The 16977-nt window shown below is 42.7% G+C and overlaps 1 protein-coding gene across 1 annotated transcript in view; it reads right to left on the bottom strand.

The window, feature by feature from the left end:
- SLC2A2 (solute carrier family 2 member 2) overlaps nucleotides 1-16807 on the bottom strand; it is a 37561-nt gene extending 20754 nt beyond the window's left edge. The window contains exons 1-3 of the mRNA XM_068993113.1: nucleotides 16762-16807; nucleotides 8200-8292; nucleotides 4666-4922 (exon numbers count right to left, since the gene is read on the bottom strand). Coding sequence (XP_068849214.1) covers nucleotides 4666-4922; nucleotides 8200-8292; nucleotides 16762-16776 — 365 coding nt within the window. The 5' untranslated portion in view covers nucleotides 16777-16807. The remainder of the gene's footprint in view (nucleotides 1-4665; nucleotides 4923-8199; nucleotides 8293-16761) is intronic.
- Nucleotides 16808-16977: the final 170 nt, after the last annotated feature.

Below are 16977 nucleotides of genomic sequence, written 5' to 3'. Positions count from 1 at the left end.
TAAGCAGCCCGCACACTGCAGCTAGAGTAGCCCCTGCTCACCACAACTAAGGAACAGCCTTCGCCACAGTGAAGACCTAGCATAGCCAAAAATAGAGAAAATCATTTTTAAAAACAGCTCAGCTAAACACCAGTAATTTGATAAAATTTGAAAAACTGATCATTTTCTTTTATGGTAGAGGGAAGTCCCTTTCAAATAAGAATAAGAATAAAACTTGTGTTTCTGTGCTACCTATTAGTTTACAAAAATTCTTACAGTCTTATGAAAAGCTCCAGTACAAAAGGAAGAAATTCCAAAGAATAGCAAGACGAGATAAGAAAGCCTTCTTCAGTGATCAAGGCAAAGAAATAGAGGAAAAGAACAGAATGGGAAAGACTAGAGATCTCTTCAAGAAAATCAGAGATACCAAGGGAACATTTCATGCAAAGATCGGCTCGATAAAGGACAGAAATGGCATGGAGCTAACAGAAGCAGAAGATATTAAGAAGAGGTGGCAAGAATACACAGAAGAACTGTACAAAAAAGATCTTCACAACCCGGATAATCACGATGGTGTGATCACTCATCTAGAGCCAGACATCCTGGAATGTGAAGTCAAGCGGGCCTTAGAAAGCATCACTATGAACAAAGCTAGTGGCTGCTGCTGCTGCTAAGTCACTTCAGTCGTGTCCGACTCTGTGCGACCCCATAGATGGCAGCCCACCAGGTTCCCCCATCCCTGGGCTTCTCCAGGCAAGAATACTGGAGTGGGTTGCCATTTCCTTCTCCATTGCATGAAAGTGAAAAGTGAAAGTGAAGTCACTCAGTCGTGTCCGACTCTTAGCGACCCCATGGACTGCAGCCTATCAGGCTCCTCCATCCACAGAATTTTCCAGGCAAGAGTACTGGAGTGGGTTGCCATTGGAGATGATGGAATTCCAGTGGAGCTATTTCAAATCCTGAAAGATGATGCTGTGAAAGTGCTGCACTCAATATGCCAGCAAATTTGGAAAATTCAGCAGTGGCCACAGGACTGGAAAAGGTCAGTTTGCATTCCAATCCCAAAGAAAGTCAATGCCAAAGAATGTTCAAACTATCCCACAATTGCACTCATCTCACATGCTAGTAAGGGAAGGGAAGGGAAGGGAAAGTCGCTCAGTCGTGTCTGACTCTTTGCAACCCCATTGACTGTAGCCTACCAGGCTTCTCAGTCCATGGGATTTTCCAGGCAAGAGTACTGGAGTGGGTTGCTATTTCCTTTTCCAGGGGATCTTCCTGACCCAGGGATTGAACCCAGGTCTCCCGCATTGTAGGCAGACATGCTAGTAAAGTAATGCTCAAAATTCTCCAAGCCAGGCTTCAGCAATATGTGAACCGTGAACTTCCAGATGTTCAAGCTGGTTTTAGAAAAGGCAGAGGAACCAGAGATCAAATTGCCAACATCAGCTGGCTCATGGAGAAAGCAAGAGAGTTCCAGAAAAACATCTATTTCTGCTTTATTGACTATGCCAAAGCCTTTGACTGTGTGGATCACAATAAACTGTGGAACATTTTTCAAGAGATGGGAATACCAGACCACCTGACCTGCTTCTTGAGAAACCTATATGCAGGTCAGGAAGCAACAGTTAGAACTGGACATGGAACAACAGACTGGTTCCAAATAGGAAAAGGAGTACGTCAAGGTTGTATATTGTCACCCTGCTTATTTAACTTCTATACAGAATACATCATGAGAAATGCTGGACTGGAAGAAACACAAGCTGGAATCAAGATTGCCAGGAGAAATATCAATAACCTCAGATATGCAGATGACACCACCCTTATGGCAGAAAGTGAAGAGCCACTAAAAAGCCTCTTGATGAAAGTGAAAGAGGCGAGTGAAAAAGTTGGCTTAAAGCTCAACATTCAGAAAACGAAGATCATGGCATCCGGTCCCATCACTTCATGGGAAATAGATGGGGAAACAGTGGAAACAGTGTCAGACTTTATTTTTTGGGGCTCCAAAATCACTGCAGATGGTGACTGCAGCCATGAAATAAAAAGACGCTTACTCCTTAGAAGGAAAGTTATGACCAACCTAGATAGCATATTCAAAAGCAGAGACATTACTTTGCCGACTAAGGTCCATCTAGTCAAGGCTATGGTTTTTCCAGTAGTCATGTATGGATGTGAGAGTTGGACTGTGAAGAAGGCTGAGCGCCGAAGAATTGATGCTTTTGAATTATGGTGTTGAGAAGACTCTTGAGAGTCCCTTGGACTACAAGGAGATCCAACCAGTCCATTCTGAGGGAGATCAGCCCTGGGATTTCTTTGGAAGGAATGATGCTAAAGCTGAAATGCCAGTACTTTGGCCACCTCATGCAAAGAGTTGATTCATTGGAAAAGACTCTGATGCTGGGAGGGATTGGGGGCAGGAGGAGAAGGGGACAACCGAGGATGAGATGGCTGGATGGCATCAGTGACACGATGCACGTGAGTCTGAGTGAATTCCGGGAGTTGGTGATGGACAGGGAGGCCTGGCATGCTGTGATTCATGGGGTTGCAAAGAGTCGGACACGACTGAGCAACTGAACTGAACTGAATAACCAAAGAGGGAAAACTATAATTTAAAGTAGGAATTTTAATAATTAAATGAATTGTAACCCAGTACACCAATGCAGGAGAAGTAAGAGATGCAGGTTCAGACCCTGGGTTGGGAAAATCCTGGGGAGAAGGGCATGGCAGCCCACTTCACTATTCTTGCCTGGAGAATCCCATGGACAGAGGAGCCTGGTGGGCTACAACAGTATAGTCATGAAGAGCTGGACACGACTGAGCACACACATTACTAAGGTATTTACCTAAATCATTTAGATCTTTACAAGTTTTTGCATTTTCTAATTTTTCCATATTTGCATATTTTTATCATCAGAGAAAAGTGCTAAAGAAAAAAGTGGATGCAAAGACCAGAAAATAAATATAAAGAAATAACTGTTTGATTTTCTATTTTATTTCCTGTCTATCGATAACGTCAGATATGCAGATAACACCCTTATGGCAGAAAGTAAAGGGGAACTAGAGCCTCCTGATGAAAGTGAAAGAGGAGAGTGAAAAAACTTGCTTAAAACTCAGCATTCAAAAAACTAAGATCATGGCATCGGGTCCCATCACTTCATGGCAAATGGGTGGGGAAACAATGGAAATAGTGACAGACTTTATTTTCTTTGGCTTCCAAATCACTGCAGATGGTGACTACAGCCATGAAATTAAAAGACGCTTGCTCCTTGGAAGAAAAGCTATGACAAACCTAGACAGCATATTAAAAAGCAGAGACATTACTTTACCGACCAAGGTCCATATAGTCAAAGCTATGGTTTTTCCAGTAGTCATGTATGGATGTGAGAGTTGGACCATAAAGAAGGCTGAGCACCCAAGAATTGATGCTTTTACACTGTGGTGTTGGCGAAGACTCTTGAAAGTCTCTTGGGCTGCTAGGAGATCAAACCAGTCCATCCTAAAGGAAATCAATTCTGAATATTCACTGAAAAGACTGATGCTGAAGTTGAGGCGCCAATACTTTGGCCACCTGATGTGAAGAACAGACTCATTGGAAAAGACCCTGATGCTGGGAAAGATTGAAGGCAGGAGAACAAGTGGACAACAGAGGACGAGATGGTTGGATGGTATCACCAACTCGACGGATGTGAATTTGAGCAAGCTCCGGGAACTGGTGATGGACAGGAAAGCCTGGTGTGCTGCAGTCCATGAGGCTTCAAACAGATGGACATGACTGAGCAACTGGACTGAGTTGATGGGGGTGGGGGAACTCTAAGAGCTTTAGTATTTCACATGACTAAATGAAATTTAGATGTAAAGGAGTTCTACTGATGTTTTTAATCCAAAACAGGAAGGTTCAATCCAAAACAGAAAGTTGAGGAATTTGCTTCATTTGTGGTTGGGTTTTGAGACAGCAGTAGCAGCAGCTAGAAACCCCCTATTAAGTACACTGGGCAACTGGGAGTTGGTGATATTGACTTAACCTTATGATTTGACTGATCCAGATGTCAAGTTCTAATCTGAAAAGGAAAAACTGGGTGTCTGAGACATGGAGCAATTTGGTAAAGCCAACAATAGATTTAAAAATTCCATGCCTGACTCTTCCCTTGAGTTTGTGACTAAACCACATGGGCTGTGGTTTCTTAATACATTTTATAAGTTATAAAGTCAGAGAATCAAAGTGATTATCTAGAAATACACACCAAATTCACTTTTTCTGTAAATATCTTCACAATCAAGTAGTTTACTGCAACAGCTTTCTCTATTATTTGGTCCAGAAAGTAAAAGTGTTAATCACTTGGTCGTGTCCGACTCTTTGTGACCCCATGGAGTGTAGCCCACCAGGCTCCTCTGTCCATGGAATTCTCCAGGAAAGAATACTGGAGTGGGTTGCTATTTCTTTTTCCAAGGGAACTTCCTGACCCAGGGATCAAACCTGGGTCTCCTGCATTGCATTCAGATTTTTTACCATCTAAGACACCAGGGAAGCCCTTATTTGGTCCCATACCAACCTAACTCATAAGGTCATGAGTTGAAAAAAACAACTCTAAAACTATCCCACAAAATGGAGGATTATTTCTTTCTAAACAAATTCTGAAACCCCAAATAGTGACTTCTCTGTGTGTATGCTTATTTATGAAATTTGCCTACCTTCCAAGCTTGTCCCCAAGCAACCCTCCAAAGAACGATGCAATCATTCCACCAACTGCAAAGCTGGACACAGACAGGGACCAGAACATGGTGATGAGGCTAGCTGATGTCATAGCCTCTTCCTCAGCCCAAGAGACTGGTGTTGGATCTCCTGGGCTTGTGGGCAATTCCTCTGTACTGTTGAGAGCATAGTTGTTGATAGCTATTCCATCATCCAGTGAAACACCCAGAACATGTCTATAGTGGGTTATAATTACCTAAGGAGATAAAATAAAGAAAAATAGCTGAAATATTTCAAACATTCTATATATTTTTGGCTTGTTTTTCCTTGAAAGTATTTGTTAGGTGTTCAAGCAGGATTATTTCAATTACGTGTGTTATGCACATACTAATGCATATAGATTGCTTACAGTTGACCACATCCTATAAAACAGGTCACAGATTCCAGTGCCAACAGGAACCTGGCAGGAACAAACAAGTAAAGGAAGCAAGAAGAAGCTTGATAACTTGAGGGCTGAAATATAGTCTATACTATTGAGAATATGGGCTCCAGTGGTAAAGAATCTGCTTGCTAATGTAAGAGACATGGGTTCAATCCCTGAGTCAGGAAGATCCCTGGAGAAGGGAATGGCAACCCACACCAGTATTCTTGCCTGGGAAATCCCACGGACAGAGGAGCCTGGTGGGCTACAGTCTATGGAGTCACAAAGAGTCTGATATGACTCAGTGACTAAACAACAACTATTGGGAATAGAATACTGAGTGGGCAGGATTTATTTGTCCCATCTGAAGGAGGAAGCTGCAAGTTGAGACTAGCATTGCATGGCCTTTAATTTTTAAAGAGAAGCCAGACATGTGTATTTCTATGTAAAATTCTTCAAGTTTTAAAGATCGGCAACTGTCCATATTGAAACTATCCTGCAAGCTGAAAAGATACATTTCCATGCCACTGTTAGCCCTGCATAGCAGGATTTAAATTAGCTACTGTAAATATTTTAACAGAAACAAAAAAGTAAAAAGTTTGAGAAAGTTGAGGCCAAAAATATATTTAGCATACAAAATTCAAACACCAGGTGCTCTATCCTTGCTTTAGGTAAGCTACACATTTATTAATAAGTTTCCCAGCAGCCAGTGAAAAGAGAGGAAAACAATCATGTATATGGGTGAATTCTGAAGATCAAAACCAACTCAGAAGTGGCTGAGAAGGTATTGGGACCTAAAGAAAGTGTCTTGTGTGGATCCTCAGAGTGCAGTAGGCAACAGAGTAAACAGTGTTCAAAACTAGATTTGACAGAGCCATATTTTATAATGATTCAGTAGAGGCAAACTCAAACAAAAGTATAATTGAGTAAAGGCACATCCTTCCGGCTCTTCCTTCTTCCATGCCATTCCTCCGGATGATTTGGTCACCACTTGGCAGCAGTGGGCTGGGAGGACCTCTAACAATGACCTGGAATGCAGCTCTCCTAGGCTGCCAGACCTGGGCAAAGTCCTATGTGGTAAAGTCAGCTGATGAAGGAGAGAACTTACATCCTCTTATGATAAAAGAACTCCAATCCAGACCTTTGCCTCATGGGAAGGTCACTCTATATGGATAATATACACAGAAGAAAGGCTGAAAGGAAATAGCCCAGATGTTTTCAGCAGTTTGCCCTACATGAATAATCATTAATGGTTTTCTTTCTGAAACTTTCTGCAACAGGTATGCATAATATTCACAGTCATAAAAAAATGTGATTTTAAAAATACCCTAAAATAATCCCAAATGTCATTCTGCTAATAAAAAACAAATTCTTCTTACACAACAGTGTTTAAACAGCTCTTTAAATACAGATGGAAGGGGCTATAGAGGGGCACTAATCCTGATGCTGGAGAGGGATGACCTCTGTTGTCAGGTCTGGCTCTAGGACTTGGATTAGAGGAGGGGAACCTTAGGTTAATATTTATGTCCGACACTGAAGAGGATGGTTTAAATAAGGATTTGAAAAGTTCTCCAAGAAGAGAAAAGGTTCTACCAATGCCAAATTTCAGGAATCCTGCTACATTGGCACATGTTATCCGCCACAGAAAAAAAGATATGACCCCCTAGAGTGATTCCTTAAATCTCTCAGCCTTGGCAAGACCTGCCACATTCATGATGCTATGTGGTGCCTAACCAGAGAGCATCTTTTGGTCCAAGGATCAACCCTTTCCAAAAGATGGACTTGACAAGTACACATTTCACACATTCACACCCTGTAGTCTCTTACATCTTCCTTAGAGTCCACTATGTTAAGAGAAGCAGACGAAATATGATGGGTTCACAGAGAACACCCAACAGAATCTTGTATTGTCACCTTATGCCATCCCTTTCCCCAGCTTCTCCTCTCTGTCTCTCTCCCTCTTCTTCATTCACTAAACGCTTTATGTTTATATCAATCACTGTGCTTGGCACTGGTGTTAAGAGGAACACAATATCAGTCCCACCCTAAATGACCTGGTGGTCTGAGTTAGGGAAGAGGGAGTAAAGTCCTGATTTCCCCCACTTGCAGGCTGTGGGATCTGAGACAAATGACATCTCTCTCCTGTGTATTTCCTGGAAACCAGAGTAGGGATGCATACAGTAAAAGTGAAAAATGATAGAAAGTATCCAATATTAAAAATACTCAAAGAGTCAACGTGGAGAAAATTCAAACTTTGTTGGACTTCTTGACTTATTTAAAAGGTTTATATTATTTTACTTTGGATCATACATGGGAGACTGACGTAGAGGGAAGGACTAGAATCTTTCCAGTGTTAGGCTCCTACAGAGTTTCTCCTTTGCTTGTCTTTTTTTTTTCTTGTGATGAGAACTCTTAGGATTTACCCTCTTAACAACTTTCATATATAACACACTGCTGTATTAGTTATATTTAATTACATTTGTCATGTTGAACATCACTTCTATAGTACTTACTTATCTTACAGTTAAAAGTTTGTACCTTTTAACTACCTTTATCTGATTCCACCCCCTCCCCACCCAAGGCTCCAAAATGCTTTGATCTGGACAAAAAATGGGCATAACCAGGTTGTTGGGCGAATCAGCAGGGGAGAGCCTATGTTGGTTCCTGACACACAGTGAGTTGGTGCTCGGTACATGTTTCTGCACTGAGAAAAACCTATACTCCCACTGTTTCTTCTTACACCCTGGCATTTCTATCCATTTTTGGCTAGGAGCTCTGAATATATGCTGCAATAAGCTCTTTAGCCTTTTTTTGTTTTTGTTTTTTAATCCTTTTGGCACGTGGTATTCTGGCTGAAGTTTTCTGTGAGCTCAGCGAACAGCAGAATCAGAGATCAAGAATTATTCATTACTCTTTCTTTTTCTATGAGGGTTATTAAATGAGGAGTAAAGGTCAAGTTATCAGCATTGGAATCAGGCACGTGGTACCTGACAGAAGACTGGATTACCACGTGTTCCCCATGTGGGCACACTTTATCTCTCTGGATGAGGAGCTGATATCTTTCTGCCACTGACAGAAATTGCCAAAAAGAGAACTTGTATGTTTCACTTGCCTGTTGAGGTGCATTGATCACACCAATGTCATATCCAAACTGGAAGGAACTCAGCACAGCAGTGAAGACAGCCAAAACCAAGGTCCCGGTGACCTGCGGGGAATGAAACACAGGGCTGGGAAACACCAGGCAATTTCAGTTACCCACCATCCATCAGTCTGCAGCATGGGCTTCTGACAGGTTCCATGGGCTGGTTCTTGCCACTTGATATTTATTCATCATATACCCCTATGTTCCTGGCAGGGCTCATTCATATGGGAGTGTGGGTGTCTTTCATTTCTCCTATACTGACAAAGTAGCAAAAAGTCTGGGACAGCTTCCTCCAGGGAAGGAACCAAACATCCTTCTCCACATGTGTATGTGCTAAGTCACTTCAGTTGTGTCCGACTCTGCAACCCCATGGACGATAGCCTGTCAGGCTCCTCTGTCCATGGGATTCTCCAGGTAAGAATACTGGAGTCAGTTGCCATGCCCTTCTCCAGGGGATCTTCCCAACCCAGGTCTCCTGCATTGCAGGCAAATTCTTTACCGTCTGAGTTACCCGGGAAGCTCAAGAATACTGAAGTGGGTAGCCAATGCCTTCTCTAGGCTTCTCCTGCATTGCAGCTGGATTCTTTACTGAGCTACAAGGGAATCTGAGTTCTTTATATGAATAGGCAGGGTTTTGAGATAGGCGATAAGAGGGGTTCCTTGTGTCAGACTTGGTGTGTACTGGGAAGCATGAAAAAATTTTCAGTTAACACAAAACCCTAAGTGATGGGATCAGGGCATATATGTTTAAAGAAGCACCCACAGGACACGATACTAAATTGTCTCCGAGAACTGCTTTACAAATGAAGTCACTTACTTTGCATCTTGACATGGAAGCATGATGCTGTATGTGCAGAGTTGTTAGTAGCACCCAGAAACTTGAACTCAAGAACCAAACCAGAAATGCAACCAAGAGGGCTGGGCATGGAAGTTACAGAACGCAGAAGAGCAGCAAGGCAGGAGGCCCAGAAGCCGCTGGCTGGAGACCACCTCTTCCCACAGTGCTCAGCTCTGCCCTTGGCAGGCTGATGTTTTCTCCTGAAAGACTGTTGTGCACCTGCTCTCTGTCATACATGGTTCTGCATTCTCATCTTTGTCATTAAATCTGCTCTCCTATAAGACAAGGGGCTTCCTAGGTGGTGCTGGCGGTGGAGAGCCAGCCTGCCAATGCAGGAGACAGATGTGGGTTTGATCCCTGGGTTGGGAAGATCCCCTGGAGGAGGAAATGGCAACCCACTCCAGTATTCTTGCTTGGATAATCCCTTGTACAGAGGAGCCTGGCGGACTACAGACCATGGGGAAGGACAGAGTCAGACATGACTCAAGTGATTTAGTATCACTTCACACACACTTTGTGTGTGTGTGTGTGTGTGTGTAATAGTTTTCTCTTGTCACTATTACAAAAAAATCAACAAACTAGTGGCTTAAGTAACACAAATGTATTGCTTTACAATTCTTGTAGGTCAGAAGTCTGATACTAGTCTCAGACTGTAATTAAGGTGTTGGCAAGCTGGGTTCTTCTCTGGAGGATGTAGGGGAAAATTCGTGTTGATAGAATTTTGGTCCTTCTTGTTGAAGGACCAGAGTCTGTGCTGGCTGTAAAGCAAGGGCCATTCCCAGGTCTGGAGGCCACAACATCCCTTGATTAGTTGTGCCCTTCCTTCATCTTCATAACAGAATCTCCCTATCTCAAGGTCCATAACAGTAAAGATGTTTGGAAGGCCCTTTTTTTCTGTGTAAGGTAACAGATTCACATGGGACAAAGGACACAACCAGGGACAGTTAAGAGTATCTTTCGAGGGCTCTTATTCTGCCAACAGCACTCCTCACAACAGTACCATTAGTATCCCTATTTTATAGATAACTAGGCTAGGTTATGGCACCCCGCTCCAGTACTCTTGCTGGAAAATCCCATGGTCGAAGGAGCCTGGTAGGCTGCAGTCCATGGGGTTGCTAAGAGTCGGACACGACTGAGCAACTTCACTTTCACATTTCACTTTCACACATTGGAGAAGGAAATGGCAACCCACTCCAGTGTTCTTGCCTGGAGAATCCCAGGGATGGAGGGGCCTATTGGGCTGCCGTGTATGGGGTCGCACAGAGTCAGACACGACTGAAGCGACTTAGCAGCAGCAGCAGCAGGCTAGGTTAAGGTCTTACAGCCAGTAAGTTGTAGAATAATGATTTGGATCTAGAACCTATGCTTTTAATTACTTGGTTATTTTGAATTTCTCATGAATCAGAAGACATTCAAAAGCCAAACATATCTGAAAATCTAGGATCCTAATTTTCCTAAATTGGAAAAAATATCCAAGAGTGCACATATTCATAGAATTTGCCAATTTTGATGCTGAAGCCAAATGACCAAACACCCACCAATTCCAAGCGCATTTTCCTACCACTCATCACACAAATGCCCACCATCCTCACACACCCACAGAAGACTTTTGTGAAGTTTTTGGCAAAAATTGAAAAGACAAACAAAGGCTACTCAACTGCTCCTCTGTAGCTCAGCTGAAGACCCTTAGGTTCTACCCAACACCAAGCCCAGAGCCACAATATACTCTCCCAGTTTCCCCTCCACATCCCCTGTCCCTCCGGCGGCAGGGTCTCCCAGCACCCGGTGTCTTAGTGACGCCCCACCCACCCCAGGCTTCTGCTCTCTGCTGGCTCTCTGCTCCCTACCAGACAAGCATATGGTTCCTCTCTTCTTATTTTGAGTGCAACCAGGGACCATGGCAGTGGTGAGCAGGAATGGAAGTTGGGGGTGAAGGTAGTGGCTGCAGCAGGTTTGGTCTGCTGTACCCAGGTGGTGCAGCGGTAAAGAATCCACCTGCCAATGCAGGAGACCCAAGAGATGAGGGTTTGATCCCTGGGTCGAGAAGATTCCCTGCAGGAGGAAATGGCAACCTGCGCCAGTATTCTTGCCTCGAAAATTCCACAGACAGAGGAGCCTGGCAGGCTACAATCTGTGCATGCTGCGTGCTAAGTCGCTTCAGTCGTGTCCAACTCTTTGTGACCCTATGGACTGTAACATGCCTGGCTCCTCCAACCATGGGGATTCTCTAGGTCAGAATACTGGAGCGGGTTTTCCCTTCTCCAGGGTCTCTTCGCGACCCAGGGATTGAATCCGCGCCTCTTACAGCTCTTGCATCAGCAGGTGGGTTCTTTACATTAGCACCCTGGGAAGCTCCAGGCTACAGTCCAGAGAGTTTCAAAGAGTGGATACAACCGAGTGCATGTGCTTGCATATGGATGAACACACACACACACACACACACACACACACACACACACTCCATCAGCCTTCCTCTGACACTCCAAATGAGTCTCAGTCACAACAGTGTTAGCTGTTCCTACATTTCTTTGACAAAAATAAGTTAATTTTTAAAGATAGAACTCCCGTTTCATTACCTCCCAATTAAATTGTTCTAAGCCATTGCTGTAGAAATGCTGGAGTTGCACCTAAGATCACTTTCTTCCACTTAAAGATAACAAAAAATGCCACTGAGAAGGAGACAGGAAAGAGAGGTTTTTTTGTTTATTTTTTAATTGTAAGAGAATTGCTTTAAAATGTTGTTTTGGTTTCTGTCATACAACAACTTGAATCAGCCATAATTTTATATATATATATATATATACACATATATATATCAACAAAGGTCCATCTAGTCAAAGCTTTGGTTTTTCTAGTTGCTGCTGCTGCTAAGCCGCTTCAGTCGTGTCCGACTCCTAGCGACCCCATGGACTGCAGCCTACCAAGCTTCTCCATCCATGGGATTTTCCGGTAGTCATGTATGAATGTGAGAGTTGAACTATAAAGAAAGCTGAGTGCTGAAGAATTGATGCTTTTGAACTGTGGTGTTGGAGAAGACTCTTGAGAGTCCCTTGGACAGCACAGAGATCCAACCAGTCCATCCTAAGGGAGATCAGTCCTGAATATTCATTGGAAGGACCGATGCTAAAGATGAAACTCCAATACTTTGGCCACTTGATTTGAGGAACTAACTCATTTGAAAAGACCCTGATGCTGGGAATGATTGAAGGTGGGAGGAGAAGGGGACGACAGAGGATGAGATGGTTGGATGGCATCACTGACTCAATGGACATGAGTTTGAGTAAACTCCAGGAGTTGGTGATGGACAGGGAAGCCTGCCATCCTGTAGTCCATGGGGTCACAATGAGTCAGATATGAATGAACGACTGAACCGGAACTGGAACTGGAGCTCCTCCCTCCTGAGCCTCCATCCCCTCCTCCCAGCCCACCCCTCTAGGTCATCTCAGAGCACCAGGCTGGGCTCCCTGTGTTGTATAGCAACTTCCCACCTGCCACCTATTTCACACATGACAGTGTACATATGTCAATGCTACTTTCTTCACTCGTCCCACTCAGGAGAGGTTTTAAATGCTTAGGAATCGTAGGATATTCTTAAAATCTTTGTCCTCTGGTCTTCCTGGCTTCTTTTCTTTAGTGAAGGCTCTGGTCCTGCCACTCTATGGCCTGTAGTTCCCCACTTTAACTCCTCGAGAGAGAAATTTTTGGTCAGATAAGGAGCAATCTCATTTATTTTAAGCGGGTTATTTGAATTCCCAACTGAAGCAATCATTCCAAATATCGAAGTTTCTGGAACTGTTTGATTGCATGTTCTTTTTTTTGTTTTGCATCTCTTTCTTTCAGGCTTGACTTCCCTCTCTGAACTCCATTCTGAACTGGCTCTTTGCGTCCCATCTTTTCCTTTTCCATTGTCAAATAAAAAGAGGTAACATTTGTAGTCAACCCTCTATGTGGTTAGATTTGGTCAAAGTTCTGTTTATGAGAGGGAGAATTTCTGAAAACTACTACATTTGAATTAGCCCATTAACCCTAATTCATTCAATCTATCATCCAAGAGATTAACCCACAAATAAGTACATAGGAGCTAGTGATAACTTAGCTGGGAGATCACTCTGTCCAGGCTCTGTGACTAACTGGTTTGTCTTTTCTCTCAATAACCTTGTAGGTTGGAATTCTACCATTTTACCTATGGGAAAACTGATACAGAAAGGGTACGGAACTTGTCTGAAGCCTGTAACCACCAAGTGGTAGAAGATATTCAAGTCTTTTCTCAACCTTTCATAGGCTGCTGCTGCTGCTAAGTCACTTCAGTCGTGTCTGACTCTGTGCGACCCCATAGACAGCAGCCCACCAGGCTCCCCCATCCCTGGAATTCTCCAGGCAAGAACACTGGAGTGGGTTGCCGTTTCCTTCTCCAGTGATGAAAGTGAAAAGTGAAAGCGAAGCCGCTCAGTCGTATCCGACTCGCAGCAACCCCAGGGACTGCAGCACCAGGCTCCTCCGTCCATGGGATTTTCCAGGCAAGAGTACTGGAGTGGGGTGCCATTACCTTCTTCGTTTTCATAGGCAGCAAAGTATCAAGTCTGCACTTTTTGAAAGACATTGGGAGCTTAATAATTTTAAGTTAAAGAAAGCTATGCTCTATATCCAATTAAAAATATGCTGCTGGATAAATGTAGAAGAAAAGAATGTGGGCAAGTAGGGTAAACCTTAACATAGAACAAAATGTGGTGTTTATTTTGTGACTTAGAGGTCAGATGGAGTCCATCAGGAAAAACAAAACTTGGGAGTCAGAAAACCTATACGAGTCCCATCCAGGCCCTTAACATCCCCAAGTGTCAGTTTCTTTGCCCCCAAAATGGGTATAATAGTTATGCATAGCAGAGAAGGCAATGGCACCCCACTCCAGTACTCTTGCCTGGAAAATCCCATGGATGGAGGAGCCTGGTGGGCTGCAGACCATGGGGTCACTAAGAGTTGGACACGATTGAGCGACTTCACTTTTGCTTTTCACTTTCATGCATTGGAGAGGGAAATGGCAACCCACTCCAGTGTTCTTGCCTGGAGAATCCCAGGGACAGAGGAGCCTGGTGGGAGGCCGTCTATGGGGCTGCAAAAGCAGCAGTTATGCATAGACTTATTATAAAGACTGAATAAGACACACACTATGCTCTTCCTATAAACAGTAAAAGGGCTATAAAACAACTGATTTTTAATCACATCATTATCATCTTGTTCATCACTCTTGCCAAAAAAACCACCTGTCAATTTTTCAAACATATAGATTTCACAACACTACTATAAAATATCCCCATTTTGCAGGTGAGGAAACCAGGGCTCAGAGACTAAGTGGTATTCCCAACACACATAGCTGGTAAATAACAGATACTCTTTTATTGGAACCCAAAGCTCATCTTAAACTCCCACTGCTGAACAGAATGATTTTCAGATTTTCAGCAGCTACTGATTGACTAGGCCGGGAGGAGAAGCTTGTACTCTTTCCTCTACAAAATACCACAAACACCAAGTCAAAGGCGATCTTGCACTCAGCTTTGGAAAAGTCCAGGAGTTTCTCCAGCTATAGAATTTTCAAGTTTCAAGGGACCTTTGAGAGCAATGGATTCTAGTCTAATCCTTCTTTTTTCAGTTGGAGAATCGAAGTCCTTTAAGTTGTACAACGCATTACTGGCTATATCCAGAGTGAGAATCCAGGGCTCCTACCCCTCAGTCTCCTGCTTAGCTCCTTTCAACCCCGGGTGAATTTACAAAGGTGACAGAGTGCTTTACGTTAGTTCTCATTCTTTCTGGGTTCCCTTTTTAGCCAATTCTTTAATTCTCAAGAGAAGTGCTATAGCACAATGTCTAGGGCTGCTAAGGGAAGGTAATAATCACTTTAAATGAAACTTGAGTATCTTCTCTGTGCCAGGCACTGTGGACAAGCACCTTCTGTTTTGCAGTATCTACCAAACTTCAGTTGTTTGAACGCTACCTTCATGATTTTTTTGCCAAATCTACATATCATCTGTATAGTTATTAACTCAATATTTATCTTTATATTGCTTTTAAAGTTTTATCTACTTCAGCTGTATCCTGGGCTATAATAAGAAATCATGAAATCCTAGTTAGTATTCCTTAAATATACATTATACAAACACACAGCTATTGATAGTAAACTGTTTGTCATCTGAGTTTCTCTAATATTATCTCATTTAATTACTCCCATACAGTAAAAAGAAAGAAAGAAAGAAAGTAAAGTCACTCAGTCATGTCTGACTCTTTGCGACCCCATGGACTGTAGCCTACTAGGCTCCTCCATCCGTGGGATTTTCTAGGCAAGGGTACTGGAGTGGGTTGCCATTTCCTTCTCCAGGGGATCTTCCCAATCCAGGTATCGAACCCAGGTGTCCCACATTTCAGGCAGACACTTTACTGTCTGAGCTACTAGGGAAGCCCCACACAGTAAAGAACTATTATAATCCCTATCTCCCATACTATATCCTTATGTTCGATTCCAATGTGGTTTTAATTTGTTGCAAGACAGAAAAATCATTTGAGAAAACATTACACAGACTAGTCAGAAAGCAGAGCAAATATTCTTAAAATCTCAAGTGGTAGATAGGCCAATTAAAAAACTTAACCCTCATATCACAGCAGGTAGGCAACATTAGCACACTCCCAATCTAGGATCATGACCACAAAGCCTGTGCTCCTAGCCTTGTCACTTACTGACATGAAGGAAGGCTCGGCAGAGTAAGTTACACCAGATCAGAACTCAGAGGTCCCTCCTCGAACACCCATTTACCTACTTGTATGATTGTGATTTGGTTGGGGGACACTTATAAGGGAGCAATAGCACTATACCCTTTCTCTTTTCAAGTTTTTGTTTTGAAAAGTATTTTTATACAGAGAACTTGAAAGGATAGTGCAGTGAACACTCCATAACCTTCACCTGTGTTCACCAATGGTTAGCCTTTACATTTGTTTCACTCTCATTGTGTGTGTCTGTGTGTGTTATTTTGGCAAATCATTTGAAAATAAGTATCAGATGTTATGTCACTTTACTCTTAAATCCTTCAGCATGTACTAAGAAAAAGACATTCTCCTACTCCCATTATAATTGTAATACTATTATCATATCCAAGAACGTAGTAGTTATAAAATATCATCTAATACACCCACAATTTCTATCCCCATATTGTCCCTTGGAGCTGTTTTCTTCTTCCTTCCACAATCTAAGCTCACTTGTTGCATTTGGCTGTCAGTTCTTCTTTGTCTCTTTTAATCTAGAATAGTCCTTTTTAGTCTCCTTTAATCTAGGACAGTCATTCTCATATACTGATATTTTTGAAGATTTCAGATCAGTTTCATGATTAGTTAGATTTGGGTTAAAGTGCCCTTTTTTGCACATTCCTTCAGTAATATGGTTATGCCATACCGCTTGAGAAAACATTACACAGGCTAGTCAGAAAACAGAGCAAATATTCTTAAACTTCCAATTACTGAAAAAAAATATGATTTTTTAGCAGCTAAATTAGCTATCAATTGGCCAAGAGAAGAAGGGTTCATCTGTAGTTCTGTAGTAGCTACACCCAACGTTCCCCAGATCTTCAATATACGCCTACAGAATCCTCCATATGCTCACTGACTTGAACAGATTTCCCTATTCGTGTCCTCAAATGGACATAATACAACTGTACCTTGTCTTCTGTCATTTTATGGGCCGGAGTCTTCCTCTTAACTCCAGGTCTAGAGTGGCAGATGCAGTGGCCAGCTTCTGACTGTCCTTCTCCAGCTTTCTGAGACTAGTTATACATTAGAATAGGAGGGGCCAGGCTAGGAGGCATGAGGCCAAGTGTAATCTTGGGCAGAGGTGAATATTGATGAGAATCTAATCAATAAATGCTTTGCCTCTG

This window comes from Capricornis sumatraensis, chromosome 1, assembly GCF_032405125.1.
Source record: "Capricornis sumatraensis isolate serow.1 chromosome 1, serow.2, whole genome shotgun sequence".
Taxonomy (NCBI): domain Eukaryota; kingdom Metazoa; phylum Chordata; class Mammalia; order Artiodactyla; family Bovidae; genus Capricornis; species Capricornis sumatraensis.
The sequence above is the reverse complement of the archived record's forward strand: the minus strand, read 5'-3'. Positions and strand labels throughout refer to the sequence as shown.